A 9,310-nucleotide genomic window follows, 5' to 3' on the forward strand; every position below is an offset into this window, starting at 1 on the left:
GTAAGTTGAATCTTGTAATTAGCTGCATCCCATTGGAGAATAATATGATCTCTTGAGTTTTAATGATTCTTTAGTTCCTTATGTTTCTCTTTTAGCTATCCGTTTACACTCCTAGAGAGAATTTACACCTCAATAGCAAGTGAACAAAATTCCCTGTGTAGAGTTGTCCAAAAATGGACATGTAGGTTGCCATTGGTAATTTTTTTATATACATACTAGTTTTCTTGCTGTTATACCGATCCATTGGCTTTGATATTTTCAATCCTCACTTCAGCAACAAGCCACATTATGAATCTAATAATGTCGTTTCTAAATCTAAAATAAAATGACTGAACCCAGCAGCAGCAGCAGCTAAGAACCTGCCATTAATAAATGAGATCATTACTTCTCAGTTTTCTTTTACTTCAGTTTTTCTTTAAAACACTGCTTAGTCATTTTACTGTTTTGATATTCATATACTGATGCAACATGTTTCTTTTAAAAAGTTATGGACCACCTAAAGAAAATGTTTAAATCCCTTGGGAAGAAAATGTCATCCAGCAAGCTACTAAAGGTATAACTGAAAATGGAAGAGGAGGTTCTAATTTGAGGGAATTGTGTTTACAAACTTTTCATTTAGAAATATTGGGATGAAAATGCAGACCTGCAAGTGTTTTTATTTGCTTTACATATCTATATCATGATGCAAAAAGTAGCAGCAGTCCAATATTTAAAATTGACATTGACAAAAAGTGACATTTCCTTCTTTATTAACCAATGAAAGTTCAAGAGCTGGGCTTTTTCAATAGTTAGGCCTTAATAGGGTGACTATAGTAGAGGTTATTGACTATTTTTTAAAGGTATTGTTATATATTATATTTGTTATAATTTATGACCCCCCCCCCCCTCCAATAAATCAAACCAGATCTCCACTAATTAACTATAGTTGTGGTGTAATTGGATTTCCCTTTCAAATGTAAGCATGTCCCAGCCATGGGAAGATTGAGATTCCTGTTTGTGACTAGTGACTAGACTTGTATTTTGCTTCCCATTGATCCCCCTTGACATTAACAGCCAAGTCTAAATTCCAGTTAAACCTTATGGGATAATCTTTTTGAGTGTGATGACCAAGATTATACACTTTGGGCCAAAAAACGTCCTGCAAAGGGCAATTGTAGTATGAATGCATGTTGTTTTAAGGCAGCATGCCAACTCCCCTTACAAATAAATCAGTGACTTAATAAAGGTGCCGCAAGAAAAGTTTTACCATTGATTTCAAACATGGCAATGCACATTCTGCTTTGCTTAAAGAAAAGGGTATCTGGTAGGCACCTCCTTAGGTTATTATTAAAAGGGTGTTGGGGGGGGTTGGGCAAGATTTGGTTAGCACTTGTCTGAGAGATACAAAAGAATATACATTTTGCTAAAGTGTATGGAAGGATTAAATAACTCTGTGGGTATTTTGTCTCTTTATTTTGGTTTGTATACTGTTGTGTGCCTGGATGTATACGATCCTGGTAGAGGAAAGAGATCTGCATCAAGCAGCCATTTTTATTTTGTGAGTGGAACTGAACTGAAGATGAGTAATATGAAGAGCAAAGACAGAAACTAGGAAGTCTGTGTAGACTGTAAATGAAGAATACTAGACTGTATGGACCGTGAATAATTTTTAATTCATTTTTATTGGATTGTTATGTTATATATCTATTCTATGTGTATATTGGTAGATTTAAAACTGCCCTGATCTATTTTTCCCTTTTAGTGTATATTGCTGAACACTGCAGTTGAGCTCTTCGGTTGCATAAATACACCCTCATATTTTATTACACCAGTTGAAAGCTACTATTGGGTAAGTTTACAAACAAACAAAAAAATGCTATTACAATAGTTTTTTGTGAAAAATGCCTTAGATAAAACCATATTGAAAATGCTATCTGCCTAACTCTTTGGCTTTGGTATATAGTTGCTTAGAACAAATATGCAGCAAGCAAAAGTGAGAACCTCTGATCAGATTGCTTGTTCTTGAGCAATGAAACCACTGGATCAGCGATAAAGCCAGGCAACTACCTTACTCAGGAGAGTTTAAAAAACAGTACCCATGTTTTTCCAACACAAGTTTACCTTTATTACTAGATAGGCTGGATCACTTGTTGATGGTTTGGATCACTTGTTGCTGGTTATGTCTTTAGACTACAATGGCAAAAGAACTTCTTGCCAGATAATGTTTCCACTGCCATAGTATAAGTCTGCTATAATATTCATCTAATCTTATAGAGATGGTAGAATGAGGCACCACTATTCCCCTCAATTGGATATACTGAAAAACTTTAATAGAAGGATTCTTACCTGAGCATTTTTTTTTAAATTCCTGACTAATAAATAGGGTACACTGTACAAGACAAAATACTCGAATATGGACGGCTGTCATCAAGGGGGGAGAAGCAGACGGTCAATATGCCAGTCCAATGCTGTTTGATTAATGGAACAATTTAAAAAAACAAAAAAAACCTTGTAATCCAATACAAATACGTAAGGTACTATCTGCTTGTATATCTGCATTACAAAAGAATCTACCTTTTTGATATTGTAACAAAAAAGCGGCTTTAATTTTAATATGGTGGTTAACCAAATAGAGTAATCAAGCAAGGCTTTTTTTTTCTTCCCAATACAATCAAAATTTTAGTGTATGGTGATCTTAAATCTGATCACAATATATTTTTTAAAGTACTGTTTATTGATAATGCTAATTGACTGCAAATACAGGTAGTCCCCGGGTTAAGAATATCTGACATATATATGCCTCCTAGATACAAACAGGGCTTCGCTGTGTGCCGAATGGGGAGGGGAAAGGGGTGGTTTGCGTGACTTGCAGAAGGAATCTTTTGCTAAACACAGCTGAGGTTGTGGGTGATCTTTTTGCAGCCTCTTGTAACACTTTATTGAGCTAGACAAACTCTGCAGTTGTTTCTTTTTGCATACAGTGCAGGTTGCTCCAGAAGTTAATGAATTCATGTTTGTTTTTTGTTTTTTTTGTTTTTTTTTGCACTTGGTATTAACTCACAGTGAGGATTTTATACAGTAAATGACACCACGCTGCCTAATATGTTGAGACAAACATCTGTCCTAACTGCATACATTAAAAAAAGAACCTGTGCCGACTTGCATACAAATTCAACTTAAGAACAAACCCGCAGTCCCTATCTCGTATGTAACCCGGGACTACCTGTAAAGCTGATAATTTGGATTAATTAATTTTGGTCACACAGGATATATTCCAGCAGATAGCTGTGTGACACCTATATGAACACTTGTACATGTACTCATTGTGTTGATACAGACAGGGATAGAGGCAGAGGATCAGAACATCCAACAAGGCAAGCAGATTTTATTGTAACCAGACCAGGAATGGTCGCTGGTCCATTGTAAGTGAAAATGGATCTAGTAGACAAGTATGCTGGTTAATAGCATATAAATCCAAGTCCCACCATTTGCAAACTGGGGGAGGCTTTTGTCTAATTTGTCTGCCTATACTCACTAATTCTTGCGTTTAATAGCATAGGTAGAGTTTAGGACCATGCTCAGGAATTGCTGATAACCCAGGGCTCATACAATGACTTCCCCTAATGTTCTGTCAACCTTTTAACAGGCAAGAAGTGAGGGGAAAATCTGCACGTTAAATATATTTTTACATCTAAATACCAACTTTTAAAATCCATTAAGCTCTTTAACTGTTGTGATTGGAGGGGACTCCTCCCAAACCCAATGTCAAAATAAATATTCAAATGCTGACAAAAAAAGGCTGTGGTATTTTATTTGCTTAAACCTATCTAAGGTATAACTGCAGCTTACTAATAAATTTAAGTTTACAGTGTAACTTTATTTCCATGTGCCCATGGTAAATTAAAATTTAAAATCATAATTATTTTAAAGAGATCTCTGTAAATGGGGAGGGTGTTATGACCAGCAAAAATTAGACTTGTTTAAAAGATACATGGAGAAGGGGAATAATTTTTAATTCGTAACCAGATTGGTCACTTTATTGTCATTTCTATTGTCTAGGTGTGGAGATATTTATGGAGGTCAAAAAAAATGGGAGTCATTGAAAAAATATGTTCACCAATTTCTTTTACAAGTTATTTGCGGATAAGATGAACAAAAATGACATTTAATATGGTAAAAGGAACATGGCAAGTTACAAGGTGTAAATCATCTGAAGGTTTAGGGGTAATAGTTGGGTGAGAGTTGAACATGAAATTCAACTTTGTCATGTCTGCTTTCTAGGATATGGAAAACTTGGATCACTTTTATGCTACACTGTCAGATGCACACTCACAATGTCCTGAAAGTAGCGACACTGCATCATTAACAGAAAGGTGAGTCTGCATTAAAAATGTCAGTTCAAAGTCTTGTAAAAAAAAAAAAAAAATGGCGACAGCATACTGGTTTGTTGTTTTTAAATGGTTAAAATGTTCACAAATTAAGTTTGTAGGTTCAGATTTGATGTTTTTCTATATGTATTTTTTTTTTAATGCTTTCACCATATTGAAGATGCATACTGTATGTTGATGGCACTTAAAAAATCTGGGCAACATGATTGGCACCTGTGTCATATCATTCCTGCTAATAATCAAGCCCTATGTTCTGTCTTTTGTCTTGATACCATGCCATTAACTCCTAAAGAGAGATCTTTTTTTTGCACTTCACAACACCTACAAAGGGTAATATAGTATCTGGCACCATGATGTTACCAGTGGATCCTTATAGTCCTGTAAATTTCACAGTGGGGCCTCCGTGCACCAGATTCTGGCACCTCACATCCACATAATCCAAACGAAAACCAGGTTGACCAGACCAGGCAACTCTGTGGTCTAGTTATCATGCTCACATTGTAGGTGCCTTTTGTGGTATACTGTGTCAGGATGGCCATCTCAGTTTTTCTTCAATAATTTGTGCTACAGTATCTCTTATGTGCTATTAGACCAGATGAACTAGCCTTTTTATTGCACACTGTAATAAGCACTCAGTGACAGTCACCAAATTATGGTCTGTCCTTGGATGAGAACCTTCCTTTATACTGGGAACATATGACAAGATTATTACAAATTGCTGTTTGACAAAGTCACATGGATCTGTACATAACACACAAATGTTGGACCGCTGCAAACAGATCACTGCTTCCCCTCTGAGAGAGCAGCATTCAGGCAGGACGGGGGTCTTTTTATTAATGTTGTTGCTTCTTACAGATCACAAACTAAAAATTACTTTGCACATATTTTTTATTGTGGATTTCTTTTACGTATTTCCTCTTTAAACTTTAGGATCACTGCGCAAGTTCATGCACCTGACATACAAAGCACTGAAGAACACAATGAATTACTAAAACCGGAACAATTACCGTCCAGCCTGGACACATTACTTACTGTAGATTTAAGCACATGGCTACACTGGACAGTAACAGAGAAGACCACAGAAAGTAATGAATCAAAGTCTCTACATCAAAACTTCTATTTTTTGATTCCTGCGGATTTGGTTACACATGTCATCACAATTCTGAATGAAACTGATATGGAAAATGATTTAGTTCTCTTCAGTGACTGTGGTGTTCAAACAGATAACCCTGATCAAGAAAATAAAACCACGAAGACCCAGAATCCTAGTGATACAGAAATCTCCTTTTATGACTTACAAAATTGTATAGATGGAATTGATACTACACAGAGCATCTTGTGGGACAGTTACGATCTCCATGAATCAAACAAAAAAACAAGTGGAGTGTCTGAAAAGTGAGTATAGTAATGCCTTATATATGACAGGGTTACATTTATTTTTCACAAAACTTGCTGTTTAATTACTCAGATATACAAAAATAATCATGTAGACCATAAGCACCTCTGCAACACCCCTTGTCACTTGGACCTTGGGGCAGCCATTTGCAGCTTACCTGTCCTGTGGGTTTTTCTTTTTCCCCTCTTGGTGTTGCTGCAAGTAATGCACTTATGTCCCTTTGTGTCTGCACTTGCCTTGTCTATTGTCTCTTTGGAGAAGGCCATACTAGTTGCAGGATGAACCTTAAACAGGTCCAATCAATTTACCATGTAATGCAGATGGAACTAGTAGTTTACAGAAAGTGTTTGTTCAGTGTTTAGCTGAAAATGACAGGATGCTGCATTTCAGTCCGGAACAAGGTTTTCTGTATTTGCTGAAATGATAACCTATGCAGCCACCACACCTAAAGACTGGTATCCAATATTTAAAATCTTTTTATTAGATATCCTTAAAATTATGCATATTCATAGACATCACATTGGGAAAAGGGACTGTTGGAAGAAAAGTAATTATGTATTTCAGCTATCGCTCCACATTGTTGGAATATACATAATGTGTACACATTAATTGGGCAAAACCATATTTTTTTTTCCCCTCCCTATACTACTGTATTGGGCTGTAGGGTAGGCATACCTGCTGCTGCAACAACACACATGAGCTCTCAAGGCAAATATTGTATGCACTGTGGCGCAAACACCATACATTGGCTTATATAGATGAAGTGCATTAGGGAAGCTAAAACCACTTTAGTTTAGACTTCTGATGCTTTCCATAAACCATGGTTATATAAATGAGCTTCAGCTATAATTTGAAAGTCTACTGTAAGCCTTTTTTTTTTTTCCATTTCAAGGTGGTGCTTATCGATTGAAGACAAGTCCCGCAGCTATGAGGACCTAATGCTCATGGTACAGTGACTTTCTTTTGTAGCCAAAAACACTTGGTATTTATTTCTCGATGTGTACCTGTGATCATTATCTAGGGCACCATGCTATTTTGCAAACTAACTAGAAAGTTGCTGCATTGTCCCTACTTCCATAGTACTTTTAGGGCACCATAGAAGATGAAATATTCCCAGGCACCTGAGAGTGATTGCTATAAATTGTGTAATTGTTCTGTAACACCATTAAATATTTTCACAGCTGATCATTTTAATTCAGAGATGTTAATACTTAAGTAATTTTGGACAAGTTACCGTCCTAGAATTTATCTGCAGTTTCAGAGTTATGGCTTCTAGATCTAGTTTTTGGATTTTAGAAGATCCACTATAACAACCTCATATCTCTAAAATTTCTGTTTTGTTGACTTTAAAGAGGCTTTGCTATGGAAGGGCAATGAGTACAAAGTAAAACTTTAAATTCTTGTATGCTTTTGCTGTGCTTGACAGTTTTTCCTACTAATTTTTTAATACCCTTTCAACCCAATATTTATTTTTTATTTTTTTGTAGGATCTTTCTAAGCAATTTAAGAATAACCGGGAGAATCCAGTGTCCTCATCAACTCCATGTCTTAATAGAAAAAAATCTATGATGTAGTAGTTTTTTTTTTTTTTAATGGACTGAGTTTTGTTTAGACCACATGATATATTCACTATCACTTATCACTATCTTAAAAGAATTGCAAGCTAGTTATCGTTGCATAACATTTCACTGTGCTCCACTAGACACAAAAACTGCTCAGCTCCTAATAATCTATCTTTCTAAATATACTTACATTTACACAAACCTTTACAAGAGCTCACTAATTAGGCTCAAGAGATTGTCAATACATTCTGAATAATCTATTTTAGTCTCCCATCACAGCAGGCAATATTTATTGTGTAAACCTCACTGTAACCAGTTCCAGTTGCATCCAAGGTACATTGCCTTGAAACCTTTCACATTTAAGAACCTGTGTTTTTATTTTTTTTAAAATAAACTGTCAATTGTACTTAAGTGCAGAATAACATCTTGTGAATCTTTAGTCGGAGCGTGGATATCTATTTCATTGCACTAGCCCTATCCCAAATCATCAGTTTTGTCACAAAAGAGCATTGGGTATTGGCAGTGAGTAAATTAATGGGCGCCCAAAACTGGGTTTTATGAAGTCTGAGCTGACTTCCAGAAAGGTTGGGTTCAGAACAGTTTCAGGGTCATGTAGCTGAATGTATGTATTTGTATTTCCTCTAGAAGTAATATTGATACCACATTTGTTTTTGTCACTTAAGTAGAAGTTATTTGCATTGCATGGACAATAGAAAGTTTTAGTTTTTCAGCTTTGTTCACACGGGTGATTTAAGATTGCACATAAATTATTTTGAATGTCCGCCTTCACGTCTTTTTGTGTGTAATGTAGACTTTTTTTTTTCCTTCACTCCTGAAAATTCACAGAATCACAATTGGCTCACGTACACGTCAGTTTCTGGACAAGAACAGATATGGTTTCCAAAACCACAAAACTTTTTTTGTTTTTGTGTGAAAATGTGTGTTTTGATTATATTGTGGACACTTCTGCACTACTAGCACTATGGTTTCAAATATCTGTTTAGTGTGTCTCCGTATGTTGTCATGGATATTGGATTTTAAATAAAATCTTTCAAAGTATCTGGGATGCTCTACATTGCCTTTTTCACTTGAGTGCAGTTTATACTCTAGGTTCTCAAAAGTAGAGAAAAAGGGGGGGCTTTCCTCCCTTTAGCAGTTGTTCCCCCATTGATCGTTGGGCATTACCCAACCACTATACACATGTCATATTCTCAGTCAAGCACAACTGTTTGTATCAGGCAATTCTTATCTGACGTGTGTGTATATAGCCTAACTTATTAGTGACATCTGTCACCAGGGTAAGAGGAGGTGTGGCATTTTCTAACTCCCAAGGAAATGGGAGGAGTTAACTGGAGCATAAACCCAAAGTCCTTTAGACATCTTTTCGGGACCATCAGAGAGTTAGTGGGGAGCCTAATGACAACATTGTGGGCCTGCATGATTGCCACTCTGAGCATGCAGGCTGGCATAACAGATTGGTTAGTGATGAGGAGACATTTTGTATGTTCTACTTGCCGGCATCTTTTCCATGGTACTGAAACCATTTCAGAAGACCATTTCCTAATTGCCAAGATTCTTCCAAACATTTAAATACAACATTTGACCAAAATAGGAAAGCTTTTGCTATACTTCCACTTTAATGTTGTTCAGCTTTGCAATATTTGATCATGCTTGTGAAATAAAGCAGAAACTGATGAGTGAATCTTAAAACAATTAAAACTACTTTGCAAGCATCTTGGCCATTTAATCCTTGAAAAATATATCTTTTTGTGTATTGGATTAGCATGACAATGATTATTATATGGCTAATTGGTTCTTTTAAATCACAGTGGTAGGCATGTGACCATCTCTATGGCAAAAAGGCACTGAGATGTTGCACCTTTCAGAGTATCTAACAATATTGAATCCGTAGCACAGTAACATAGATGATACAGCCACCTCATTAGGTTTATCTACCTACTGTTTTTACACTTTCACCCATTGCT

The 9,310-nt window shown here is 36.1% G+C and overlaps 1 protein-coding gene across 1 annotated transcript; it reads left to right on the top strand.

Moving 5' to 3' along the window:
- Nucleotides 1-489: 489 nt before the first annotated feature.
- LOC140330064 (uncharacterized) lies at nucleotides 490-8,384 on the top strand. The gene is made up of 6 exons (XM_072410421.1): nucleotides 490-553; nucleotides 1,742-1,828; nucleotides 4,261-4,352; nucleotides 5,298-5,762; nucleotides 6,656-6,710; nucleotides 7,251-8,384. The coding sequence occupies exons 1-6, from the start codon at nucleotides 506-508 to the stop codon at nucleotides 7,335-7,337; spliced, it is 834 nt and encodes a 277-aa protein (XP_072266522.1). The 5' UTR covers nucleotides 490-505; the 3' UTR covers nucleotides 7,338-8,384.
- The last annotated feature ends 926 nt before the right edge of the window (nucleotides 8,385-9,310 follow it).

The sequence above is a fragment of the Pyxicephalus adspersus genome, chromosome 4 (assembly GCF_032062135.1).
Source record: "Pyxicephalus adspersus chromosome 4, UCB_Pads_2.0, whole genome shotgun sequence".
Taxonomy (NCBI): domain Eukaryota; kingdom Metazoa; phylum Chordata; class Amphibia; order Anura; family Pyxicephalidae; genus Pyxicephalus; species Pyxicephalus adspersus.

Bases quoted from the DNA above. Each gene is read 5' to 3' on its own strand.
- LOC140330064 (XM_072410421.1), top strand. From the start codon at position 506: ATGTTTAAATCCCTTGGGAAGAAAATGTCATCCAGCAAGCTACTAAAG. The intron at 1,829-4,260 runs GTAAGTTTACAA...TCTGCTTTCTAG, and splicing joins CAGTTGAAAGCTACTATTGG to GATATGGAAAACTTGGATCA. The intron at 4,353-5,297 runs GTGAGTCTGCAT...TTTAAACTTTAG, and splicing joins ACTGCATCATTAACAGAAAG to GATCACTGCGCAAGTTCATG.